Raw genomic sequence first — 27666 nt, forward strand, 5'->3', positions numbered from 1 at the left:
CTATAACTGTAGCTGTAACTATAACTGTAGCTGTAGCTGTAGCTGTAACTGTTGCTGTAACTATAACTGTAGCTGTAACTATAACTGTAGCTGTAGCTGTAACTGTTGCTGTAACTATAACTGTAGCTGTAACTATGACTAACAATAACTGTAGTTGTAACTATAACTGTAGCTGTAGCTGTAACTATAACTGTAGCTGTAACTGTAACTGTTGCTGTAACTATAACTGTAGCTGTAACTATGACAATAACTGTAGCTGTAACTATAACTGTAGCTGTAACTATGACTAACAATAACTGTAGCTGTAACTATGACAATAACTGTAGCTGTAACTATAACTGTAGCTGTAGCTGTAACTGTTGCTGTAACTATAACTGTAGCTGTAACTATGACTAACAATAACTGTAGCTGTAACTATAACTGTAGCTGTAGCTGTAACTGTTGCTGTAACTATAACTGTAGCTGTAACTATAACTGTAGCTGTAGCTGTAACTGTTGCTGTAACTATAACTGTAGCTGTAACTATAACTGTAGCTGTAGCTGTAACTGTTGCTGTAACTATAACTGTAGCTGTAACTATGACTAACAATAACTGTAGTTGTAACTATAACTGTAGCTGTAGCTGTAACTATAACTGTAGCTGTAGCTGTAACTGTTGCTGTAACTATAACTGTAGCTGTAACTATAACTGTAGCTGTAGCTGTAACTGTTGCTGTAACTATAACTGTAGCTGTAACTATGACTAACAATAACTGTAGTTGTAACTATAACTGTAGCTGTAACTATAACTGTAGCTATACAGTGTTTCCCCTCCCATATAACCACCTCGTCGGTATAGGCCACCGCCTCATTAAAATTCTGCCGACATTGCCGCCTCACTGGTCCGCGGCAAAAACAACAACAAAAAAAGTGCAGTGCAAAACCCGCCAGACCGACGAGACCGTCCGCGGGGGGGGTGCGCGGCTGCGGTGGAGACAGCCTGATAGTATATATAATCCCCCCCTCCCGGTCAAAAGCTTTCAGCAGAAAGTGACCCCACCACCTCACAGCCATTTCAACCCAGGGGAAACACTGGCTACAACTATTCCTGTGACTGTAACTATAACTGTAGCTGTAACTATAACTGTAACTGTAACTTGTGCCTTCCAGCTGCCTGGCAGGAAGCAGGTCTACGGTCTGGACTCTGTGGATTGTGGTTCTGGTTCTAGTTCTGTGGAATCAGCTCAGCTTTTCCTCCAGCAGAGTCTGAACAGAGTCAGTACCATCCAGAACCTGGAGGCAGCAGGAGCCCCGGAGCTGCTGGACCTCACCATCAGGTAACAACCATTAGACTAACCCTAACCCTCGTCCTTGGGCCAGGACCCAAACTTTCAGATATCGGTACCACCCGAGGTGACCAATTCTTTTTGGTATTTTTAACTTGCTCTATGTCTCCAGTTTGCATTTTGATATGATAGCTCTTGCACACTCACAGCTAAATATATGTTATCACTGGTTTAATGGACATGACCCACGATGAAATGCATGGAGTCTGAGCCAGAAGTCCTATCAGCACGACAGGACAGTTTGATGGGATTTTTCTTTATTACAAAAAAAATGAAGCTCCACATGCTCCACATGACCTGAATAATAACTTTACAGCTCAGAACAATACCATAACAAACATGAGACTGAGAAAGATTTGGTTGCTATGGTAACAAGATTATCTGTAAGCAGAACGGAACAATAAAAAGTGAAAATTTGACAATTTCAAAGTTAAATTCTATTGAAGTTTTTTTTTTAAAAAAAGACAAACCATGTCTTGTGATTTGTGGTCAGTGTGAGACAGCAGACTATAATTTCCAGTTAAACAACAAAATACCTTTTAGATGGAGTCAAAACTGTCAGAATTGTGATGATAAGTTCAAAATATAACCCAGTTATAACAGACTGCTACCAGAATTCATCATATGTCAAAACACTATTGCAAAGACTATTTCCATTACGAAGCTGAATATTAAAATGCTTTGACAGTTTTTATTTTAATTTCTTCCATGTACCAGCATCCTATAAAATAAAGGCAGTCATTCAAGTTAATTCAAAGTTACTACTATTACAACAGTTAACTGATCTAATTCAGCTTAATTAACCTTAATTAGAACTGTTAAAGACAGCTTGCATAAGTGGACATCTCAGCAGTTTGTTTAAAGGACCTGAAAACAAACGAACACCTACCGACCAGTAACTCTTTCTAGAGGAAAAAACAAGTGAAGGCAAATACACAGTTATCAGATAAGCAGGAAAAGATGCATTCATTTGGGTCTGATGTTTAATTATTATAATAGATTATATGTACAATATATTTCTCACAGTTTTATTTGATTATTGAGTTATATTAAATGTGATCTTTGCAGATTTAACCCGCTGAAACCCACTGATGATATTAATATATATTGACCGTCAATAGAAGCTTTGAGGTATAAATGTAGGCAGAATTCTACTTGTAGGGGGGTTGTAATTATTCATTGTGGATTTACTGATGATCTAGTGCCCTGGTAGTTGAGATAATGATGAGTCGTCATTTTGTCATGATTCATTGCACATGGGTTGGTCACTTTGCAAAAGTGAACCAAATACACACCAACCAATACTCAGTGAGTATCTGCACAATGTGAGAATGGGTTTGAAGGCCTATATAAAGGCCCAAAAAAGGCCACCATTGTTAGTCCAGTGAACAGCATCATGCCGCGTCTATCACATGAACAACGTCTCCGGGCACTGGGTATGGTGGAGGCCGCTTTGAGCTACAGTGATGTATCCAGGCGTATGGGCTGTTCCCAACCCACAATCAGAAGCCTGGTCCAAAGCATGCGCCGACGGATTGCTGCCTGCATCCAAGCAGATGGAGGCCGTACTCGGTATTGACTGTTGTGACTTTGTGTTTGGCAGGTGCCGTTTTCTTTTGTGAAATTCTTTATTTTGAAATCATTCTTGAAACTTTAGATTTTTGTTTCTGTATGCCAATATGCTAAACAAATGATTCATATGAAGAAAATCCAGTTTGGGGCTTCAAAATAAAAATGATGTTGAAAAATATGGTCTCAAAGTTTTAATGACTGTCAGTGTAATTTATTTTCCTTTTAAAACTGTTTTAGCCTCTAATCAAGAAAACAGTGAGACTTTATCATTGTTTGAATTTGTCAGGATTTTGTGAAAACGTTACAAAATTGCAACAGCCGCTCTTACTGTATGCAAATATTCCAACTTAATTTTTAACAAAATCCACAGATGATCAGGCATTGACGATTCAATAGTATCAAAATATGTATCTAAAATGAATTGTATTGATATGAAATTGTTGAATACGGCACAATAAAATGCAAATTAATTGAACAAGTCAAAGCTCTAATTGCAGTCGATGTTAGAATACACCACCACTCAACAGAAAAGCCTTAAGAAAATTATCTTATTACAACTTTATTTTATTATTTTGAACTTACAAAAATGGAATTGTATTAAATCAGTCCTCCACTATTAGTTTCTATTTACATATTGAACATTCTAATGGTTTCTGGTGTCTGAGGACTCTAACTGGTGGATTTCATCCTCTGTGTCTCCTGATATGTGAAACTGAAGGCAGCAGTTTTTTTTTAACTGAAGCACAAACGAGCATCACACTGCTGTTGATGTGTGTACCTGCTAATATACTGTTAATCCTAGACTAAATTAACTGGGTAAACCTTTAAACTTGACCCCATAGGCCATGGTATACAGTACAGATACTGTATGTTATTATATAGATGGAATAACTGATTAATTTACTCCTGACCCAGTGATGAGTCCTTCTGTGTAAACAAGCAGCATCCATTAAAGCCCAGTGCTGCTTTTTGGCACCAAAGAAAGAAATTCCTAAAAATCACAAGTAGAGTTGAAGACAAAATTATTAGGCCTGCTATGAAATTTAAGATTTTTTTTTAAATTCTCAAGCGCTGTTAAACAGATCAAGGAATTTTTAACAACTTTTCCAAATATCCTGGTTTTATTTTGGAGCTTACAATATTTTATTTTGCACACAGAAACAAGATTATTTAATAAAAAACAAAAACTACCAGGGTCATTATCAGCCCCCTTGATGCTAACAGTCAGTCGTGTTTCCTTTTTGCTGGATAACAGCTTCCAGTCGTTTGTTGTAGTTTGTAACGAGTCTCTGACGTCTCCTGAGGAATCCCAGCCCGTTCTTCTTTGGTAAACCTCTCAGAATCCTCCAGATCTGATGGTCTTCTGGCATGGACTCTGGTCTTCAGTTGACCCCACAGATTTTCAGTGGGATCCCAGTCAGGGCTTTGTGCAGGCCAGTCAGTCACGTTCACTTGGTCTTCTGGAGGTAGATCTTCACCAGGAACGGAAGTTTTGGGTCGTTGTCATGTTGGAAGACCCAGACCCAGTTTAGCAGCTGACTGCTGGAGGTTTTCTTTCTAAATCTTCAGATATCCTTCTTTCTTCATGATTCCTTAAACCTTGACCAGATTCCCAGTTCCAGATGCACTGAAGCATCCAACAGCATGATACTGCCACCACCGTGTTTAACTGTGGAGACGGAGTTCTTTGGGTTCTATGCCTCTCCCTTCTTTCTCCAAACAGAAGCAACGTCTCTACGACCAAAGAGCTCTAGTTTGGTCTCATCTGAAGGACATGCTTCCAGTCCTCATAATCTTTCTCCAGGTTGTCCTCAGCAGACTTCAGTCTGGCTTTAAGGTTTCTCTTCTGGGGAACTGGAGGGTTCGGGTTCAGTCCATTTCTGTGCAGGGCTCTAGTGACCGTCTCCTTTGATGCTACAATTCCTGACTTCTCTAAGTCATTAACTAATGTTTTGGTGGTTGTTCTAGCATCTGTAGACACATCTCTCACAGGTTTTCTTTGGCTTCCTCCCTCTACCAGACTTGTTCTGTGCTGTGTGGCTCTCTCTGAATTTCTTGATGACACTTCTCACTCCACTTCTGGACACTTGGAAACGCTGTGATAACTTTGTAGACCCTTCTCCTGCTTTGTAAGCATCAACAACTCTTTTTCTCTTTTTGTTTTTGTCATGATGCTTACTCGAATAATAGCTCAAATCCTTAAGTTTTTATACTGTGTGTAAAGTGTAGGACAACCCCAGTTTTAACTTGATTGATTGATTGATTACAAGCTGTGAGCATTACAAAGTTAAAGCACATGATTGCACAACAGCGGTTTGTGGTTTGGATCAATAAAAAGGTAAATTCTTAAGGGGGTAATAATTTTGACCCTGGTAGTTTTTGGTTTTTGTTGAATTATTTTTTTCTTTGTCCAAAATAAAATGAAGTAAGCTTCTAAAATAAAACCAGGATGTTTGTGAAAGCTGAGATAGAAATCCCTTGATGTGTTTAACAGCACTTGGGATTTTCTTTTTAAAAAAAAAAATTTCATAGGGTGGCTAATAATTTTGTCATAAACAGTATTATACTTTTAAAAAAATATTTTGAGTTGTTTATCACTAAAAATCTTTAAATATGAATAAAGAAATACTACAGATCAAATATTTGTTTGGAAAATGATTGAAATTGTTCCTAAAGAGAGAGCTGGGGGTGTCAGTGGAAGACACGATTGAACTTGGAATGTGGTATGTCTCACACTATTAATATTTTCCTAAAATACATTCCAAAAATGTTGCAATTTTGCAGTTCAGAGTGTGGGGTGCTGGGATATGTAGTGTTTGTCGACATTCAGGCAGAGATAGGTACAGCTGGACAGCCTTAAAACATGTAATGTTGCAGCTGTGGGCCTCAGAGGGTTAAATGGATGCAATCCAGTGGTTATGGTGAATGTGAACGTTTCACAAAAAAGTGACTAAGCTGCCAGCGTGGAAAGGCGATCACGTCTTAATGCACTTATATTAACCCAACGTACATTTTAGTACCACTTTGGTTTGGTCACCTGAGGTGGTACCAACATCTGGTCTGGAACATGGACTTACAGGGTGACAACACGTTTATACCTTAATATTTAATGCTTTATTAACATTAAATACAGCTAATAGAGCTAATAGAGCTAATACAGCTAATACAGCTAATGGAGCTAATGGAGCTTATAGAGCGAATAGAGCTAATACAGCTAATACAGCTAATGGAGCTAATAGAGCTAATGGAGCTAATGGAGCTTATAGAGTTAATAAAGGAAATATGTCTGTGTGTAATGTTGCTGTTGCGTTATTATTGTGTTATAGTTGTGTTGTTGTTGTGTATCAGAGACCTCCAGAGGCTGGGTGAACTTCAGACTGAACTTGCTGGCGCTGCAGATTTCTGCGCTACGTTTCTACGCTGCCAGTTGCTGCTGCTGAAGGTATTATTGATGATAGATTTACAGTATTGATTACTGTCTGTTCTGATCAACCTGATTATTGATGAGGGTAAATTTTATCTTCATTGATCAGATCTTTTCTGACATATTTTAAAAATATCTCAAAACATTAATATTTTAAGAAAAACGTGAGATTTTGTCTTTTACTCATGTCGTTAAATCAATAATCAATCAATACATCAATCATGCGATCAGAGATAAACATTAAAAGTCTCCTCTTGGTTCTTCAGGCGCTGCAGGAGAAACTGTGGAACATCTCAGTTCCCCTGATTCTGAAACAGAACGTCACGGCAACAGCAGCCGCACAGCAGGTAACACAACAGACACACAGCAGACACACAACAGACGCACAGCAGACACACAACAGACGCACAGCAGACACACAACAGACGCACAGCAGACACACAACAGACACACAGCAGACACACAACAGACACACAGCAGACACACAACAGACGCACAGCAGACACACAACAGACACACAGCAGACACACAACAGACGCACAGCAGGTAACACAACAGACACACAGCAGACACACAACAGACGCACAGCAGGTAACACAACAGACACACAGCAGACACACAACAGACGCACAGCAGACACACAACAGACACACAGCAGACACACAACAGACACACAGCAGACACACAACAGACGCACAGCAGACACACAACAGACACACAGCAGACACACAACAGACGCACAGCAGACACACAACAGACACACAGCAGACACACAACAGACGCACAGCAGGTAACACAACAGACGCACAGCAGACACACAACAGACGCACAGCAGGTAACACAACAGACACACAGCAGACACACAACAGACGCACAGCAGACACACAACAGACGCACAGCAGGTAACACAACAGACACACAGCAGACACACAACAGACACACAGCAGACACACAACAGACACACAACAGACACACAGCAGACACACAACAGACGCACAGCAGACACACAACAGACGCACAGCAGACACACAACAGACACAATAGGTAACACAATAGGTAACACAACAGACACACAATAGGTAACACAACAGACACACAATAGGTAACACAACAGACACACAACAGACACACAATAGACACAATAGGTAACACAACAGACACACAATAGACACAATAGGTAACACAACAGACACACAACAGGTAACACAACAGACACACAATAGACAAACAATAGGTAACACAACAGACACAACAGGTAACACAACAGACACACAATAGACAAACAACAGGTAACACAACAGACACAACAGGTCACAGCAGACACACAACAGGTCACAACAGACACACAACAGGTAACACAACGCACACAACAGGTCACAACAGACACACAACAGGTCACAACAGGTAACACAGCAGACACACAACAGGTCACAACAGACACACAACAGGTAACACAGCAGACACACAACAGGTAACACAGCAGACACACAACAGGTAACACAGCAGACACACAACAGACACACAACAGGTAACACAACAGACAAACAACAGGTAACACATCAGACACGCAACAGGTAACACAACAGACACACAACAGGTAACACAACAGACACACAATAGACAAACAATAGGTAACACAACAGACACAACAGGTAACACAACAGACACACAATAGGTAACACAGCAGACACACAACAGGTAACACAACAGACACACAACAGGTAACACAACAGACACACAATAGGTAACACAGCAGACACACAACAGGTAACACAACAGACACACAACAGGCAACACAGCAGACACACAACAGGTAACACAGGAGACACACAACAGGTAACAACAGACACACAACAGACACACAACAGGTAACACAACAGACACACAACAGGTAACACAGCAGACACACAACAGGTAACACAGCAGACACACAACAGGTAACACAGGAGACACACAACAGGTAACAACAGACACACAACAGACACACAACAGGTAGCACAGCAGACACACAACAGGTAACACAGCAGACACACAACAGACACACAACAGGTAACACAACAGACAAACAACAGGTAACACATCAGACACGCAACAGGTAACACAACAGACACACAATAGACAAACAATAGGTAACACAACAGACACAACAGGTAACACAACGCACACAACAGGTCACAACAGACACACAACAGGTCACACAACAGACACACAATAGGTAACACAGCAGACACACAACAGGTAACACAACAGACACACAACAGGTAACACAACAGACACACAATAGGTAACACAGCAGACACACAACAGGTAACACAACAGACACACAACAGGTAACACAGCAGACACACAACAGGTAACACAGGAGACACACAACAGGTAACAACAGACACACAACAGACACACAACAGGTAACACAACAGACACACAACAGGTAACACAGCAGACACGCAACAGGTAACAGCAGACACACAACAGACACACAACAGGTAACAGCAGACACACAACAGACACACAACAGGTAACAACAGACACACAACAGGCAAACATAACAGTAACACAACAGGCAAACACAGCAGACACACAACAGGTAACACAACAGACACACAACAGGTAACACAACAGGCACACAACAGACACACAACAGGTAACACAACAGACACACAACAGGTAACACAACAGACACACAACCGGTAACACAACAGGTAACACAACAGACACGCATTAGCATCACGACACTTGTTGTATTGTGGGTAATGACTGTGTGTTGGTTCCATTGTTCTCTGTGTGTTTATTGTGTAGATCCTGGATGAATCCTATAAACTGGAGTTCCTGTACAGCGGTCTTGAGAACCGTCAGCTGGCAACCATTCATCACGTCAGACTGCAGGCCAAAGCTCTGCAGCTGATCCTGAGGGCCAGAACCAGACCCGGGTCGGTTCCTCTACAACATCTGGACACATCTGGAGACACACAACAGTCTTTAGACACACAACATTGTTAAATATGAAACTTGTTTCTGCTCTGACTCAGATTCTGTTCACAGTTTATTTGTTGTTTGGGACCGAAAACTCACATTTTTCTTGATGTGGGTGTTCATGGAGGTCTAGGTGTTCATAGAGGTCTTGTTGTTCATGGAGGTCTAGTTGTTCATGGAGGTCTAGGTGTTCATGGAGTTCCAGGTGTTCATGGAGTTCCAGGTGTTCATGGAGGTCTAGTTGTTCATGGAGGTCTAGTTGTTCATGGAGGTCTAGGTGTTCATGGAGTTCCAGGTGTTCATGGAGGTCTAGGTGTTCATGGAGGTCTAGTTGTTCATGGAGGTCTAGTTGTTCATGGAGGTCTAGGTGTTCATGGAGTTCCAGGTGTTCATGGAGGTCTAGGTGTTCATGGAGGTCTAGGTGTTCATGGAGTTCCAGGTGTTCATAGAGGTCTAGTTGTTCATGGAAGTCTAGTTGTTCATGGAGGTCTAGGTGTTCATGGAGGTCCAGGTGTTCATGGAGGTCCAGGTGTTCATGGAGGTCTCGGTGTTCATGGAGGTCTCGGTGTTCATGGAGGTCTCGGTGTTCATGGAGGTCGGTTCATGGTGTTCATGGAGGTCTCGGTGTTCATGGAGGTCTCGGTGTTCATGGAGGTCTCGGTGTTCATGGAGGTCCAGGTGTTCATGGAGGTCCAGGTGTTCATGGAGGTCCAGGTGTTCATGGAGGTCTAGTTGTTCATGGAGGTCTAGTTGTTCATGGAGGTCTAGTTGTTCATGGAGGTCTAGGTGTTCATGGAGGTCTAGTTGTTCATGGAGGTCTAGTTGTTCATGGAGGTCTAGGTGTTCATGGAGGTCTAGGTGTTCATAGAGGTCCAGGTGTTCATGGAGGTCCAGGTGTTCATGGAGGTCTAGGTGTTCATGGAGGTCTAGGTGTTCATGGAGGTCTAGGTGTTCATGGAGGTCCAGGTGTTCATGGAGGTCCAGGTGTTCATGGAGGTCTAGTTGTTCATGGAGGTCTAGTTGTTCATGGAGGTCTAGGTGTTCATGGAGGTCTAGTTGTTCATGGAGGTCTAGTTGTTCATGGAGGTCTAGGTGTTCATGGAGGTCTAGGTGTTCATAGAGGTCCAGGTGTTCATGGAGGTCCAGGTGTTCATGGAGGTCTAGGTGTTCATGGAGGTCTAGGTGTTCATGGAGGTCTAGGTGTTCATGGAGGTCTAGGCGTTCATGGAGGTCTAGGTGTTCATGGAGGTCCAGGTGTTCATAGAGGTCTAGGTGTTCATGGAGGTCTAGGTGTTCATGGAGGTCTAGGTGTTGGTGGTAGATGTTCAGAGCTAGAAGCTGCTTCATGTTTAATTGAACTTTTAATGATCCTGATTTACTGAATGTTTCAAACAGAAACTCTGACTAACGAGCAGCAGATTCTTCTGATGGTTCTCCTCGTTTCTCTTCAGGTTGGATTCACTGATCAGCAGCTGTGAAAAGTTTCTGCAAGACATTGAATCTTTTCAGAGGTAATATTTCATGTCTTTGTTTTTTTATCTTTCAAACCACGGGAAAACAGACAAACCTAGAACTTAGAATATACAATCTAGAACACAGATCCTAGAACATAGAACTTGTCCAAATTGTCAGAAGTGACTAAAAAGCTTTAGGTTGAGTCAAAGCTGCTCCAAGTAGAACATCTTGATCATGAACATCTTCACTTTGCAGCTGTAGAGACATACACAGGTGGCATACGATGGAGTATCATCACCTTCTGTCTGTACCTGGTATAAAGATGTAAAGACCAGTTATGATGTTTAACCCTTTAAGACCCACCATTGTGCAAGTCATGTTTTTTTTACATTTTTACATGCTGTAGTGCCATTTTTTGGAATATTTTTATTTGCTTTACATCAAAATAACCCTGATATCCCAAATTTTGATATGTATTGACTTACGCCTTGACTACTTACAATAAATTGCTTAAAAGTGCAATACACCTTAAAAAAAATGAAAAAATTTTTTTCACAAATATTTAAAAATACAGAAATTGCATAGCTAGATCCCTCAAATTTTCTGAATGTAAAGAAGTTGCACAATATCCTTTGGAACCACAGGAAATATATTTTGAGTCTGTACATCACTTGCTTTTTGAGATATGGTCAATTTTGTAACCTGAAAACCCCCAAAAATAAAGAACAGTGCAAAATTTGCAAAGACACAACATTAACATCAAAATAAACTTTACAATAGTACAATCAAATTTCTAAGTGTGCCAGATACTTAGGGACATACATATTTTATGTACAAAACCATGGTCAGACCATAAACAGTGCATTTGAAAACTAGACAAGCCCTCAGTAGAGGGCAGAACCACGCCCATGCATGATACTCTGTATCAATTTTGATCATCCTACATATATCCCTTCCTATACAAATGATGCAATATGCAGGAAATGTGCTAAACAACCCCTGTGACCTTGACCTTGATCTGCTGACCTCTAACTCCACAACTGAGCAGGGGACCTTAGACCGATCTTCAGTGCCAAGTTTGATTATCCTGACTTCAGCACTTGCAGAGATATCTGAACGGACACACACACACACACACACACATACATACTTACCTAGCCAGCCAGCCAGATACCGAAGCGATTGCAGTAACCCCGCTGACGTACACATCAGGCATGGTTAATAAAAGAAAATCGGTTTTACTGAGTTCAATCAGAAACAGTGTTTTGATGGCTGCCTGGTCCAAGTACTTGGACACTTTGATGGAGAAGGGTTGTCCACATTTTCTAACAGAGGTGGCTGGACACCTGGCCTCCTTTTGGGCAGGAAATGTGTCAGAGAAGGGAAGCTGTCAGGGTCCTTCTCAGTTTTCCAGCCAGCTGTAGGGAGTGTGTCTGTTTTAGTAAAATAAAGTAGGGGTGAAACCGGGGGAGAGAGTGTGCATCTGTGCAGGCTAAGTTTTTCCAGTTTGGCGGAAAAACTACAATTCCCGGCAAACACGTCACTTCCTGTTGTTGGGGGCAGGAGCATCTTGGGTATGGACACATAAGAATCATGTGACAGGTCGTTTATTTCAACTGGGAAGCTCTGCAAATACCCGCAGTCTCTGTTTATATAGATTTTTGTCGTGTGTGCTTTACTGTGTATTTTTACAAACCCATCACTGCATCGAAAAAATGCTCTGAGAACAGGTAAATGTGTGAAATGATAGTCTGACTCCCCAGATTTTATATGCAAAAAGAATGATCGATCTATCTTATCTGGTTTCAAATCTACAGCCAATCAAAAATCAATATGCAAAACGTAGCACCAGTACTACACTGGGTTCTAAAGGGTTAAAGTGCAGTTTTGATGGTTTTCAGACCGGTTTTGATAGTCTTTAGACTGGTTTTGGTGTTTAAAGACCGGTTTTCAGGTTGTGGACTCTTTCTGTTTCCAGGCTCTTCCTGACTGAGCTGCCTCACCTCCAGGACAGTTTTGTGGAGAAGCTTCTGGAGCTGCTGCCTCGGCTGTCGTCCTGTAAGCCGGTGGAGGTGGTCAAGATCCTGCAGACGACGCTTCGACAGAGTGGACTACTGCAGCTCCGACTACCTGAACAGGTAGGAAGACTAGAAGAAGGAGCTGAAGATGAGCGCCATGTTTCTACTGTCAACCGGTTGGATAAACTGGGTTCTTCATGCTCTAACAGATCCATCGGGCCACAGCCACCATCATAGAACCCACTGGGGAGTCTGACAACCCTCTGAGGTTCACATCCGGCCTGGTGGTGGCGCTAGACATCGACGCCACACTGGAGCACATCCAGGATCCTCAGAACTCTGTTAAAGTTCAGGTGAGTTTAAAGATGAACAGTTCAGGTTTGCTGCTGGTGTTGATTTCAGCTGCTTCACGTAAACAACTCTAAATATGAATGTTTCATGACCAACACCGAGACCTCTATGAGCACCAAGAAGTCTCCTGAATCCTGAAGAAGTAAATGTTTTCAGTGTTCAACGCCGACTTTAAGGATTTTAAAGAAGTCTTGTGTTGACGCTGAGGAGACCAACAGCTGTTCTCTCTGAACCAATCACTGCAGGTTCTGTATCCAGACGGTCAGAGTCATGTAATCCATCCTAAACCTGCAGACTTCAGGAAGCCTGGACCGGACCGACACCGACTCATCACACAGGTGTACCTGTCGCACACGGCATGGACAGGTGAGGCGTGTTTCCATCTGCAGCTGTTTGAAACATGTCTGGAGCTTCTGAACGTTTTTAGTCTCCAAGTTTGGTTCGTCTGGATTATATTGATTCTGCTCATCTGTTCTCGATATTAGAACACGATTTAACTGCAGAAGAAACCTGATCTAAAGAGATGATCCTGGTGTTTAATGTAGGTTGAAAAAGTCCATCAAAAAGTGATAAATCTGGGCCCACCTCTATGGACTTCAAGGACCTGGAATGTTCAAAGTGAGACTAAACTTAAAGATTGGAAGCAGGAAAGGAGAACGTCCCCTGGAGAAAGTTGTAGAGTAGACCTACTGACAACTGGAGAAAGTTCTAGAGTAGACCTACAAGGAACTGTCGAGTTCTCGGTAGGTCTACTCTAGAACTTTCTCCAGGGGACATTCTCCTCTATGGACTTCAAGGACCTGGTAATCTGGAAATATTCCCAGTTTGAAGGTAGAACTCTGATCATTGATAAAGTTGCTGGAGGTGAAGAACAAGATGTTCTGAGGAGGTTCTGGTTGGAGGACTGATGGAATGACTTAATACTAGTTAAGTCAGATCTGCTTTGAATCCTTCGAGGACGTATTTCCATTGGATCTGTAAACGTTTGGTGTTTCTCTTTCAGAACCATCTCAGATTGAAGTGCGCCTCCTGCTGGCCTACAGCTCCTCCTGCTCCTCCAGGCTGGGATGGACCGACGCCATGGATGGCCTCCCACCTGCAGAGGGCGCCGTCGAAGGAACCATCCCCTTCAGCAAACCTGTCAAAGTGTTCATCATGCCAAAACCTGCCCGACGCTAACGGAACACCTGAGAGAACCTGGGATGGTTCTGGTTCTGGACTGAAGGACGACCTCGGTTGAACTCATAAGTTTGTTTTGATAGTAAGAATTTGTGTTCAGTTGTGTTTAATCCTTTACTGCTGGAATAAAGAAACGATGAAGATTCATTTTCTACTTTTATTTAATGCGACAAACAGCAGAAACAACAAACGGTAGTTCCATTTTACTAACAAGTTTCACATCATCTCACCTTGTTTTAAAGTCCAGAAAATTAAAATCACATCTAATTATTGCACTTGTGGAACATTTTAAATCCAGATTCCATCCTCAGTAAAACACACAAAGGCTTCATGAAGGTCTGATCTGAACATGTTTAAGAACTTTAACTTTACAGAAACCAACGTTGAGGAAGTTTCTGAGCTCCAGCATCAAACAGGAGCTTTGGTTTGTTTACAGTGAAGACGTATAAATTATTATGATTCAGTTCTACTGAAAGTTTTGTCTGAAAACCTCAGAGTTTCTCTGAAAGTCGTCTTCTGTAAAACTGGACAGAAATCCTGATTTCATTAGAAAACATTTTCTAGCAGTGAAACACGTTCAAGTCTATACAATGCAGAAGATTCTACCTAAAGGATGTCAGTTAGAGAACACAGTGGCTCTTGCTGTAATGAAACTCAGGAAGTAGAACCAAGACTTCCTGTTGAGTAAGCTTCCTGTCTGGTGAACTTCCTGTCTAGTCAACTTCCTGATGCATAACTTGAACCCAACATTTAACATTCAGACTTAAGTCCCACCACGAGTCTCTGGTTTCTTCTGAGAAGCTCTGAACTATGCAGCTACATGGAAACAGACTCTGCCCCTGAGCTGGTGATGTCATCAACAAGTAGAGTGGAAGACTCCGCCCACCTTGGCACCCTGAATGGCCAGTTTGTTGTATTCAGCCACGGCTTTCTCCGTCTGCAGAACCCGAACCTCCACTCCTTTTTGCTGCACGAAGTCCAGCGTGGTGGAAGGAACCTGAGAACGGGACATACAGGCGTGTTGGGAGGCGTGTTTAGACGTATTGTAGGCGTGCTGTAGAGGTGTTGTAGGTGTGTTGTAGGCGTGTTGTAGATGTGTTGTAGGCGTGTTTTAGATGTGCTGTAGGTGTGTTGCAGACGTGTTGTAGAGGTGTTGTAGGCGTGCTGAAGAAGTGTTGCAGGCGTGCTGTAGAAGTGTTGCAGGCGTGTTTGTAGGAGTGTTGCAGGCGTGTTTGTAGAAGTGTTGTAGGCGTGCTGTAGAGGTGTTGTAGGCGTGCTGTAGAGGTGTTGTAGGCGTGCTGTAGAAGTGTTGCAGGCGTGCTGTAGAAGTGTTGCAGGCGTGTTTGTAGGAGTGTTGCAGGCGTGTTTGTAGAAGTGTTGTAGGCGTGCTGTAGAGGTGTTGTAGGCGTGCTGTAGAAGTGTTGTAGGCGTGCTGAAGAAGTGTTGTAGGCGTGCTGTAGAAGTGTTGCAGACGTGCTGAAAAAGTGTTGAAGGCGTGCTGTAGGAGTGTTGAAGGCGTGCTGTAGAAGTGTTGCAGACGTGCTGAAAAAGTGTTGAAGGCGTGCTGCAGGAGTGTTGCAGGCGTGCTGAAGAAGTGTTGTAGGCGTGCTGTAGGAGTGTTGCAGGCGTGCTGAAGAAGTGTTGCAGGCGTGCTGTAGAAGTGTTGTAGGCGTGCTGTAGAAGTGTTGCAGGCGTGCTGTAGAAGTGTTGCAGGCGTGCTGAAGAAGTGTTGCAGGCGTGCTGTAGAAGTGTTGCAGACGTGCTGTAGAAGTGTTGCAGGCGTGCTGAAGAAGTGTTGCAGACGTGCTGTAGAAGTGTTGTAGGCGTGCTGTAGAGGTGTTGCAGGCGTGCTGAAGAAATGTTGCAGACGTGCTGTAGAAGTGTTGTAGGCGTGCTGTAGAAGTGTTGCAGGCGTGCTGTAGAAGTGTTGCAGACGTGCTGAAGAAGTGTTGCAGACGTGCTGAAGAAGTGTTGTAGGCGTGCTGTAGAAGTGTTGCAGACGTGCTGTAGAAGTGTTGTAGGCGTGCTGTAGAAGTGTTGTAGGCGTGCTGAAGAAGTGTTGCAGGCGTGCTGTAGAAGTGTTGTAGGCGTGCTGAAGAAGTGTTGTAGGCGTGCTGTAGGAGTGTTGCAGGCGTGCTGAAGAAGTGTTGTAGGCGTGCTGTAGGAGTGTTGCAGGCGTGCTGAAGAAGTGTTGCAGGCGTGCTGTAGAAGTGTTGCAGGCGTGTTTGTAGGAGTGTTGCAGGCGTGTTTGTAGAAGTGTTGTAGGCGTGCTGTAGAGGTGTTGTAGGCGTGCTGTAGAGGTGTTGTAGGCGTGCTGTAGAAGTGTTGCAGGCGTGTTTGTAGGAGTGTTGCAGGCGTGTTTGTAGAAGTGTTGTAGGCGTGCTGTAGAGGTGTTGTAGGCGTGCTGTAGAAGTGTTGCAGGCGTGCTGAAGAAGTGTTGTAGGCGTGCTGTAGAAGTGTTGTAGGCGTGCTGAAGAAGTGTTGAAGGCGTGCTGTAGAAGTGTTGCAGGCGTGTTTGTAGGAGTGTTGCAGGCGTGTTTGTAGAAGTGTTGTAGGCGTGCTGTAGAGGTGTTGTAGGCGTGCTGTAGAGGTGTTGTAGGCGTGCTGTAGAAGTGTTGCAGGCGTGCTGTAGAAGTGTTGCAGGCGTGTTTGTAGGAGTGTTGCAGGCGTGTTTGTAGAAGTGTTGTAGGCGTGCTGAAGAAGTGTTGTAGGCGTGCTGTAGAAGTGTTGCAGACGTGCTGAAAAAGTGTTGAAGGCGTGCTGTAGAGGTGTTGTAGGCGTGCTGAAAAAGTGTTGAAGGCGTGCTGTAGGAGTGTTGAAGGCGTGCTGTAGAAGTGTTGCAGACGTGCTGAAAAAGTGTTGAAGGCGTGCTGTAGGAGTGTTGAAGGCGTGCTGTAGAAGTGTTGCAGACGTGCTGAAAAAGTGTTGCAGACGTGCTGTAGAAGTGTTGCAGGCGTGCTGTAGAGGTGTTGTAGGCGTGCTGTAGAAGTGTTGTAGGCGTGCTGAAGAAGTGTTGCAGGCGTGCTGTAGAAGTGTTGTAGGCGTGCTGTAGAAGTGTTGCAGGCGTGCTGTAGAGGTGTTGTAGGCGTGCTGTAGAAGTGTTGTAGGCGTGCTGAAGAAGTGTTGTAGGCGTGCTGTAGAAGTGTTGTAGGCGTGCTGAAGAAGTGTTGCAGGCGTGCTGTAGAGGTGTTGTAGGCGTGCTGTAGAGGTGTTGTAGGCGTGCTGAAGAAGTGTTGCAGACGTGCTGTAGAAGTGTTGTAGGCGTGCTGTAGGAGTGTTGCAGGCGTGCTGAAGAAGTGTTGTAGGCGTGCTGTAGAAGTGTTGTAGGCGTGCTGTAGAAGTGTTGCAGGCGTGCTGAAGAAGTGTTGCAGGCGTGCTGTAGAAGTGTTGTAGGCGTGCTGAAGAAGTGTTGTAGGCGTGCTGTAGGAGTGTTGCAGGCGTGCTGAAGAAGTGTTGCAGGCGTGCTGTAGAAGTGTTGTAGGCGTGCTGTAGAAGTGTTGCAGGCGTGCTGTAGAAGTGTTGCAGGCGTGCTGTAGAAGTGTTGCAGGCGTGCTGAAGAAGTGTTGTAGGCGTGCTGTAGGAGTGTTGCAGGCGTGCTGAAGAAGTGTTGCAGGCGTGCTGTAGAAGTGTTGTAGGCGTGCTGAAGAAGTGTTGTAGGCGTGCTGTAGGAGTGTTGCAGGCGTGCTGAAGAAGTGTTGCAGGCGTGCTGTAGAAGTGTTGCAGGCGTGCTGTAGAAGTGTTGTAGGCGTGCTGTAGAAGTGTTGCAGGCGTGCTGTAGAAGTGTTGCAGGCGTGCTGAAGAAGTGTTGCAGGCGTGCTGAAGGAGTGTTGCAGGCGTGCTGTAGAAGTGTTGTAGGCGTGCTGTAGAAGTGTTGCAGGCGTGCTGTAGAAGTGTTGTAGGCGTGCTGAAGAAGTGTTGCAGGCGTGCTGTAGAAGTGTTGTAGGCGTGCTGAAGAAGTGTTGTAGGCGTGCTGTAGAAGTGTTGCAGGCGTGCTGTAGAAGTGTTGCAGGCGTGCTGAAGAAGTGTTGCAGACGTGCTGTAGAAGTGTTGTAGGCGTGCTGTAGAGGTGTTGCAGGCGTGCTGAAGAAATGTTGCAGACGTGCTGTAGAAGTGTTGCAGGCGTGCTGTAGAAGTGTTGCAGACGTGCTGAAGAAGTGTTGCAGACGTGCTGAAGAAGTGTTGCAGGCGTGCTGTAGGAGTGTTGCAGGCGTGCTGAAGAAGTGTTGCAGGCGTGCTGTAGAAGTGTTGCAGGCGTGCTGTAGAAGTGTTGTAGGCGTGCTGAAGAAGTGTTGCAGGCGTGCTGTAGAAGTGTTGTAGGCGTGCTGAAGAAGTGTTGTAGGCGTGCTGTAGAAGTGTTGCAGACGTGCTGTAGAAGTGTTGTAGGCGTGCTGTAGAAGTGTTGCAGGCGTGCTGTAGAAGTGTTGTAGGCGTGCTGTAGAGGTGTTGCAGGCGTGCTGAAGAAGTGTTGCAGACGTACTGTAGAAGTGTTGCAGGCGTGCTGTAGAAGTGTTGCAGACGTGCTGTAGAAGTGTTGCAGGCGTGCTGTAGAAGTGTTGTAGGCGTGCTGTAGAGGTGTTGCAGGCGTGCTGAAGAAGTGTTGCAGACGTACTGTAGAAGTGTTGCAGGCGTGCTGTAGAAGTGTTGTAGGCGTGCTGTAGAAGTGTTGCAGGCGTGCTGTAGAAGTGTTGTAGGCGTGCTGTAGAGGTGTTGCAGGCGTGCTGAAGAAGTGTTGCAGACGTACTGTAGAAGTGTTGCAGGCGTGCTGTAGAAGTGTTGCAGGCGTGCTGTAGAAGTGTTGCAGACGTGCTGAAGAAGTGTTGCAGACGTGCTGAAGAAGTGTTGTAGGCGTGCTGTAGAAGTGTTGCAGGCGTGCTGTAGAAGTGTTGTAGGCGTGCTGTAGAAGTGTTGCAGACGTGCTGAAGAAGTGTTGCAGACGTGCTGTAGAAGTGTTGTAGGCGTGCTGTAGAGGTGTTGTAGGCGTGCTGAAGAAGTGTTGTAGGCGTGCTGTAGAAGTGTTGTAGGCGTGCTGTAGAAGTGTTGTAGGCGTGCTGTAGAGGTGTTGTAGGCGTGCTGTAGAAGTGTTGAAGGCGTGCTGTAGGAGTGTTGTAGGCGTGCTGTAGAAGTGTTGCAGACGTGCTGAAAAAGTGTTGTAGGCGTGCTGTAGGAGTGTTGAAGGCGTGCTGTAGGAGTGTTGAAGGCGTGCTGTAGAAGTGTTGCAGACGTGCTGAAAAAGTGTTGAAGGCATGCTGTAGGAGTGTTGCAGGCGTGCTGTAGAACTGTTGAAGGCGTGCTGTAGAAGTGTTGCAGACGTGCTGAAAAAGTGTTGAAGGCGTGCTGTAGAACTGTTGAAGGCGTGCTGTAGAAGTGTTGGAGGCGTGTTGAAGAAGTGTTGAAGGCGTGCTGTAGAAGTGTTGCAGGCGTGTTGAAGAAGTGTTGAAGGCGTGCTGTAGAAGTGTTGGAGGCGTGTTGAAGAAGTGTTGAAGGCGTGCTGTAGAAGTGTTGCAGGCGTGCTGTAGAAGTGTTGCAGGCGTGCTGTAGAAGTGTTGCAGGCGTGCTGTAGAAGTGTTGGAGGCGTGTTGAAGAAGTGTTGCAGGCGTGCTGTAGAAGTGTTGGAGGCGTGTTGAAGAAGTGTTGAAGGCGTGCTGTAGAAGTGTTGGAGGCGTGTTGAAGAAGTGTTGAAGGCGTGCTGTAGAAGTGTTGGAGGCGTGTTGAAGAAGTGTTGCAGGCGTGCTGTAGAAGTGTTGCAGGCGTGCTGTAGAAGTGTTGTAGGCGTGCTGTAGAAGTGTTGGAGGCGTGTTGAAGAAGTGTTGAAGGCGTGCTGTAGAAGTGTTGGAGGCGTGTTGAAGAAGTGTTGAAGGCGTGCTGTAGAAGTGTTGGAGGCGTGTTGAAGAAGTGTTGAAGGCGTGCTGTAGAAGTGTTGCAGGCGTGCTGTAGAAGTGTTGCAGGCGTGCTGTAGAAGTGTTGTAGGCGTGCTGTAGAAGTGTTGCAGGCGTGCTGTAGAAGTGTTGTAGGCGTGCTGTAGAAGTGTTGCAGGCGTGCTGTAGAAGTGTTGTAGGCGTGCTGTAGAAGTGTTGCAGGCGTGCTGTAGAAGTGTTGTAGGCGTGCTGTAGAAGTGTTGCAGGCGTGCTGTAGAAGTGTTGTAGGCGTGCTGTAGAAGTGTTGTAGGCGTGCTGTAGAAGTGTTGCAGGCGTGCTGTAGAAGTGTTGTAGGCGTGCTGTAGAAGTGTTGGAGGCGTGTTGAAGAAGTGTTGAAGGCGTGCTGTAGAAGTGTTGGAGGCGTGTTGAAGAAGTGTTGAAGGCGTGCTGTAGAAGTGTTGTAGGCGTGCTGTAGAAGTGTTGCAGGCGTGCTGTAGAAGTGTTGTAGGCGTGCTGTAGAAGTGTTGTAGGCGTGCTGTAGAAGTGTTGCAGGCGTGCTGTAGAAGTGTTGCAGGCGTGCTGTAGAAGTGTTGCAGGCGTGCTGTCGAAGTGTTGCAGGCGTGCTGTAGAAGTGTTGCAGGCGTGCTGTAGAAGTGTTGAAGGCGTGCTGTAGAAGTGTTGCAGGCGTGCTGTAGAAGTGTTGCAGGCGTGCTGTAGAAGTGTTGAAGGCGTGCTGTAGAAGTGTTGCAGGCGTGCTGTAGAAGTGTTGCAGGCGTGCTGTAGAAGTGTTGCAGGCGTGCTGTCGAAGTGTTGAAGGCGTGCTGTAGAAGTGTTGCAGGCGTGCTGTAGAAGTGTTGCAGGCGTGCTGTCGAAGTGTTGAAGGCGTGCTGTAGAAGTGTTGCAGGCGTGCTGTAGAAGTGTTGCAGGCGTGTTGAAGAAGTGTTGCAGGCGTGCTGTAGAAGTGTTGCAGGCGTGTTGAAGAAGTGTTGCAGGCGTGCTGTAGAAGTGTTGCAGGCGTGCTGTAGAAGTGTTGCAGGCGTGCTGTAGAAGTGTTGCAGGCGTGTTGAAGAAGTGTTGCAGGCGTGCTGTAGAGGTGTTGCAGGCGTGTTGAAGAAGTGTTGCAGGCGTGCTGTAGAAGTGTTGCAGGCGTGCTGTAGAAGTGTTGCAGGCGTGCTGTAGAAGTGTTGCAGGCGTGCTGTAGAAGTGTTGGAGGCGTGCTGTAGGAGTGTTGCAGGCGTGCTGTAGAGGTGTTGCAGGCGTGTTGAAGAAGTGTTGCAGGCGTGCTGTAGAAGTGTTGCAGGCGTGCTGTAGAAGTGTTGCAGGCGTGCTGTAGAAGTGTTGCAGGCGTGCTGTAGTAGTGTTGGAGGCGTGCTGTAGGAGTGTTGCAGGCGTGCTGTAGAGGTGTTGCAGGCGTGTTGAAGAAGTGTTGCAGGCGTGCTGTAGAAGTGTTGCAGGCGTGCTGTAGAAGTGTTGAAGGCGTGCTGAAGAAGTGTTGCAGAAGTGTTGTAGAAGTGTTGTGGAAGTGTTGTGGACGTGTTGCAGAAGTGTTGTAGGCGTGTTGTAGACGTGTTGTAGACGTGTTGTAGACGTGTTGTAGGCGTGTTGTAGGCGTGTTGTAGAAGTGTTGTGGAAGTGTTGTAGGCGTGCTGTAGAAGTGTTGTCGACGTGTTGTAGGCGTGTTGTAGACGTGTTGTAGGCGTGTTGTAGGCGTGTTGTAGGCGTGTTGTAGGCGTGCTGTAGAAGTGTTGTGGAAGTGTTGTAGGCGTGTTGTAGACGTGTTGTAGGCGTGTTGTAGGCGTGTTGTAGGCGTGTTGTAGGCGTGTTGTAGGCGTGTTGTAGGCGTGCTGTAGAAGTGTTGTGGAAGTGTTGTAGGCGTGTTGTAGACGTGTTGTAGGCGTGTTGTAGACGTGTTGTAGACGTGTTGTAGGCGTGTTGTAGGCGTGTTGTAGGCGTGCTGTAGAAGTGTTGTGGAAGTGTTGTAGGCGTGTTGTAGACGTGTTGTAGGCGTGTTGTAGGCGTGTTGTAGGCGTGTTGTAGGCGTGTTGTAGGCGTGTTGTAGGCGTGTTGTAGAAGTGTTGTGGAAGTGTTGTAGGCGTGCTGTAGAAGTGTTGTCGACGTGTTGTAGGCGTGTTGTAGACGTGTTGTAGGCGTGTTGTAGGCGTGTTGTAGGCGTGCTGTAGAAGTGTTGTGGAAGTGTTGTAGGCGTGTTGTAGACGTGTTGTAGGCGTGTTGTAGGCGTGTTGTAGGCGTGTTGTAGGCGTGTTTACCTGCAGAGCTTCACTCATTCCTCGGCCAATCACCAGCAGGTCCACTCCTTTCTTCAGAACCTCCTCCAAGTCTGCAGGCTGAACTCCTGGACAGTGCTGAAAAAATAAGAAACATCAGGTTCTAGGGAGGTTCCATCACAGGTGGAACCTCACAAGAACCCTCCTCATGTTAGATAAACATCAGGTTCTAAAGAGGTTCCATCACTGGTGGAAAGCTTTTATTTTTATCTCGTCAGAGTCCATGTGGGAAAAACTTCTGGTTCCAAAAATAAGACTTAGAACAGAAAAAAAGTTCCAGTCAGCAGAGAACCGATGGGTCCAGTCTGGAGGATTAACAGTAAACAGATTACATGCTGGTAATCAGATTACATGCTGGTCTGGAGTATTAAGAGTAATCAGATGATGTGCTGGTAATCAGATTACAGGTCTGGACTCACGTCAGTCCCAGTCTCCCTCCAATCCCAGGTCCGGCTGCCTCCAGGCCACACCTTACAGTCCTTATAGGGGGCGGAGCTTCCTTCCACCGTCATCAGGCCCCAGGACAGAGAACGGATCTGTGGGGAGGACATCTGAGGAGGACAGATCAAAGTTCAGACAGAAGACTGAATCATCTGGGTTCTAACTAACAAACTGTCTAGATGATGGAGAACATCTAACAGACGGGTTCTCTACTGATGAAGACTTTAAGTCCATCTCGTCTCTGATGGAACCTTCAGTTCCTTCAGACCTGGACCCGTGTTAACATCCCCTTCATAAACACACAGACAGCTTCATTTTAGAACCAGATCCTCAGAGAACCAAACCGTTCTATGGGTTCTAGACTGAACCTGTCAGACATGAACCCCTCATAGCAACAAGTTCCTCCCTCACCAGGACATAGAACCTCAACACACCACAGAACTTGATCAGGAGAACCCGGGGAACATGACAGAACTAAGCTGTTCATCTGGGTTCCACACTCCCAAGATCTAGATCTTATTGAGCATCTGTGGGTCCAGGATCACCCACAGGACATCAGAGGTCCTGGTTCCATAGAGATAAGATAAGATAGACTTTATTAATCTCACAAAGGAGAAATTTAGCACTGGATCAGAGGAGTTCTGGCAGCATAAATATTAGTTACATCCCATAATGTCAGACCTGATCAATGTGTATGTATAAATATATCTATATATGGGGGTGTGTACGTCTAAGAACCAGCTGAAATGAACATTACCAGCAGTAGTTAACAGCTAACTGCTAACAGCTAACAGCTGTTATTCTCAGACTGAATCTATTTTTAAAGTGAGTCTCAGGCTTCAAACTGAACCAATAAAAACAGCTGAGAGCTGCTTCAACAACAACTTGAAGAGCCAGAAAATAAATCAGCAGCTGACAGAGAAACAGAAAAACCTGAAGATAAAACCTGGTTGTACAGAAACACTAACGTTCATTGATTCTTTGGAGTCTGGAGCTGAATATTATTTCTTTCTTCAGAGGATTTAATATGAAGATGAACCATAACTAACTGCTGTAACATCATTATTGAGTTATTATTACTTTATTATAGTTTAATGTCATTATTGGATTATTATTATAACCTTATTATAGTTTAATGATATTACTGGATTATTATTATTACTTTACTATATAACCTATACCTGTGGACAGGTAATACTTGGGCCAGTTTATTTATTAAATACATATTATATAAGCTATATAATATTTAAAAGATCACAAATCTGTGAATATCTGTGAATTTTTCCAGTTTTCACAGTGTGATCAGAAGAATAAATTAAAGTCTCAGTTGATCAGATTAATATTAAATATTGATCAGAACATGGAACGTTCTCCTACTGAGGTTCTGTTCACAACAGAACTAAGATCTGCTCCTTCTAAACTCCTCTTTTCTTCCTTATATTTGGAGATGTTTAATTTTTTGTGGTCAACTTTAAGCTGTAAAACTGATCCACACTTCTTCTGAGGTTCTGTAGGTCTGACGTTCTGTAGGTCTGACGTTCTGTGTTTCTTCACAGAACTCTAAATGCGTTCTGATATAAATCGTAAATAATAAAGTTCTGCGTGTGTAAACAACATAAATGAAGTTCTGGTGTTTACCTGCAAACTGATGGCAGCTCCGTGTTCGTCTCGGCGGGACTGTTTCCGGTTCCGGTTGGCTAATGCTAGTTAGCTTCCGCTAGCCAGGCTAAAGTTTGAAAGCAGCTGAAGTTTTCTTCCCTCTGTGGTCTGAACAGGATCTAACTAACCATCTATGACAGTGTGGGACTAGTTAGACGGTTTAACTCGTTAGTTTAACCCGTTAATTAGTTTAACTCGTTATTTATTAACTTTAACCCGCTGCAGCTTTAAGCTAACAGATGTCAACTTCTTCTGCTTCTTTAGTCCAACAGTCAGAACTCCACTGCAGCTGCGCCTCCTGCTGGCGGGATGTTGTTACTACAGACAGTTTAATTATTACTATTATTATTATTATTATTATTATTATTTTTACTCCGCCAAGGAACAGCTCATTTATGTGATGATCAGTGTACGTTTGTCTGTCTGTCTGCCTGTGTGAAACATGACTCATAAACAGACTTAGAATAGAATAGAATAGAATAGAACTTTATTTGTCATTGCAACAAGTACAACAAAATTGCAAAAGCCCTTCAGTCAGTGCAAAACAGTGTGAAGAAATACGATAAAATACAGAGTAAATAAGATAAGAAGATAAAAATAAAATAACATAAAGATATAATAAAATAAGGTAAGGTGCAAAATAAAATAACAAATTAAGTAAGTGTCTGTCTGTGTGAAACATTACGATTTGGATAAAATTTTGAGGGGAAGTCGATGTCAATGACACAAGGACCAGCTGATTAAATTTTCACAGTGATGCGGCTTATAGTCTGGATCCATGACTTTGTTGTTTCCCATTGCCAGATATAGCTGTAACCATGACAACAAGTGAACACTGTGTCAGTTACCTGCTGACCATCGCATGATTGATCCGATGACAAACTGACTGATTTATCAGCTGGAAATCACACAAGGAACCAATAATTAAACTGTGGGGTGTTTCTGAGTCCCGCTACATATTTAGGTCATGTATGTAGCAAACCCCAGCCAGACAGTGAAGAAGCTCCTTATGCTTCACAAAGCCTTTATTTACGTTCAGCCGTCAGCCTTATTTTGAACACAAATTCACCTTTCTGTCCTTCACTCCTTTCTTCAGGAAACACCGTCAGAGCTTGTCTCCATTCCAGCTGTTTCTAAGTTCAGACAAAGGATGATTGTATATATATATATATATATATATATATATATATATATGTATATATATGTATATATATATATGAATCTCTCCATGATTCTATTTTGCACCCAGTGATGTCCAACTGGAACTCATTGATCTGCAGTCTGATAAACTACTGTCAGAGCACTTTAAGTCAGGATCACTGCTGACTTTTTGTTCTTCTCTCAAAGAGGAGAGGTTTCCAAACTTGATGAAGCATGCTCAGAAGATATTGATTCTCTTTGGATCCACTTATTTATGCGAACAAACATTCTCAGTGACGACGTTCAACAAATCCAGATACACATCCTCTCTAAGTGATGATGGTCTGTGTATATTTTGGCTATTGGATTTCCCGTTCTGAAACGGGTTTTGAAAATCAAAAAACAAGTGGTTAATTGATTTTTGTTTTGAAATACAAAAAAAAACAAAATTAAAATACAAGGCATTTTTCATTTTCATGATCAAAAAGGGATATACGAAATTTAAAAATGCTTTGATTTTCATTTTCATTTAAGAGATAGAAACAAAAAAAAGTCAGTTTTTTCATTTTCTGGGACTGGAAGTGGTCATCAGCAAGGGTGGAGCCAATCAGAGTACAGTGCATAGACTGTATATAGTAATGGATTAGATTTATATAGCGCTTTTCAAGGCACTCAAAGCGCTTCACAATGGATCCATTATTCATTCAGTCACACATTCTCACTCTGGTGGTGGTAAACTACATTTGTAGCCACAGCTGTCCTGGGGCAGACTGATGGAAGCGTGGCTGTTAATCCACGTCTACGGCCCCTCTGACCACCACCAACATTCACACACCAGTGTGAGAGCAGCACTGGAGGCAAGACAGGTAAAGCGTCTTGCCCAAGGACACAGCAGCACATGACTAGGTGAGAGCGGGAATCAAACCGCCGACCCTTCGATCATTGGACGACCCGCTCTACCACCTGAGCCACAGCCACCCCGCTATAATGTTTTTCGTTAGTTTTCATGGTCATAATGAGAGATCAGGTGGCTGATCTTAAAATAAAACAATACTTAATTTTTTATAGAGCTAATTAATTCAATGTTAGATCTGATTAATCTCTCTCTAGTAACAGGCTATGTACCACAGGCTTTTAAGGTTGCTGTCATCAAACCTTTGCTTAAAAAGCCCACTTTAGATCCAGATGTGTTAGCTAACTATAGACCGATATCCAACCTACCATTTCCCTATAAAATTCTGGAAAGAACAGTTGCAAATCAATTATGTGAACACTTACAAAGGAATAATTTGTTTGAAATGTTTCAGTCAGGCTTCAGAGTGCATCATAGCACAGAAACAGCTCTAGTGAAAGTTACTAATGACCTTCTCATAGCATCAGATAATGGACTAGTCTCTATACTTGTTTTGTTAGATCTTAGTGCAGCGTTTGACACAATCGACCACAACATTTTATTACAGCGTCTAGAACATTCAATTGGCATTAAAGGGACAGCACTGGACTGGTTTAAATCCTACTTATCAGATAGGTTCCAGTTTGTGCATGTCAACAATAACTCTTCTGAGCATACTAAAGTTAATCATGGAGTTCCTCAGGGTTCTGTCTTAGGACCGATACTTTTCACATTATACATGCTTCCTTTAGGCAATATTATTAGGAAGCATTGTATTAACTTCCATTGTTATGCAGATGACACACAATTGTATTTATCTATGAAGCCAGATGAAACTGATCAGTTAGCTAGACTGCAAGATTGTCTTAAGGACATTAAAACCTGGATGACTTTTAACTTCCTACTGCTAAATTCAGACAAAACCGAAGTCATTGTATTTGGCCCCAAACATCTTAGAAACTCGCTTTCAAAGCAAATAGTTACTCTGGATGGCATCACATTGGCCTCCAGTACTACTGTGAGGAATCTTGGAGTTATTTTGACCAGGACATGTCCTTTAACTCACACATAAAGCAAGTCTGTAGGACTTCCTTTTT

General features: G+C 43.9%; 2 protein-coding genes across 2 annotated transcripts in view; one reads left to right on the forward strand and one right to left on the reverse strand.

Moving 5' to 3' along the window:
* Nucleotides 1-14444, forward strand: part of ints4 (integrator complex subunit 4) — a 32134-nt gene extending 17690 nt beyond the window's left edge. Inside the window, exons 16-24 of the mRNA XM_051957513.1 lie at nucleotides 1150-1316; nucleotides 6246-6339; nucleotides 6588-6668; nucleotides 9121-9251; nucleotides 10746-10805; nucleotides 12728-12887; nucleotides 12977-13120; nucleotides 13364-13484; nucleotides 14122-14444. Coding sequence (XP_051813473.1) covers nucleotides 1150-1316; nucleotides 6246-6339; nucleotides 6588-6668; nucleotides 9121-9251; nucleotides 10746-10805; nucleotides 12728-12887; nucleotides 12977-13120; nucleotides 13364-13484; nucleotides 14122-14297 — 1134 coding nt within the window. The 3' untranslated portion in view covers nucleotides 14298-14444. The remainder of the gene's footprint in view (nucleotides 1-1149; nucleotides 1317-6245; nucleotides 6340-6587; nucleotides 6669-9120; nucleotides 9252-10745; nucleotides 10806-12727; nucleotides 12888-12976; nucleotides 13121-13363; nucleotides 13485-14121) is intronic.
* On the reverse strand, nucleotides 14441-24793 carry aamdc (adipogenesis associated, Mth938 domain containing). The gene is made up of 4 exons (XM_022217838.2): nucleotides 24517-24793; nucleotides 22857-22988; nucleotides 22420-22515; nucleotides 14441-15294 (listed from the first exon to the last, which is right to left on the reverse strand). The coding sequence occupies exons 2-4, from the start codon at nucleotides 22986-22988 to the stop codon at nucleotides 15154-15156; spliced, it is 369 nt and encodes a 122-aa protein (XP_022073530.2). The 5' UTR covers nucleotides 24517-24793; the 3' UTR covers nucleotides 14441-15153.
* Between the last annotated feature and the right edge of the window lie 2873 nt (nucleotides 24794-27666).

Source organism: Acanthochromis polyacanthus, chromosome 13 (genome assembly GCF_021347895.1).
Source record: "Acanthochromis polyacanthus isolate Apoly-LR-REF ecotype Palm Island chromosome 13, KAUST_Apoly_ChrSc, whole genome shotgun sequence".
NCBI lineage: Eukaryota > Metazoa > Chordata > Actinopteri > Pomacentridae > Acanthochromis > Acanthochromis polyacanthus.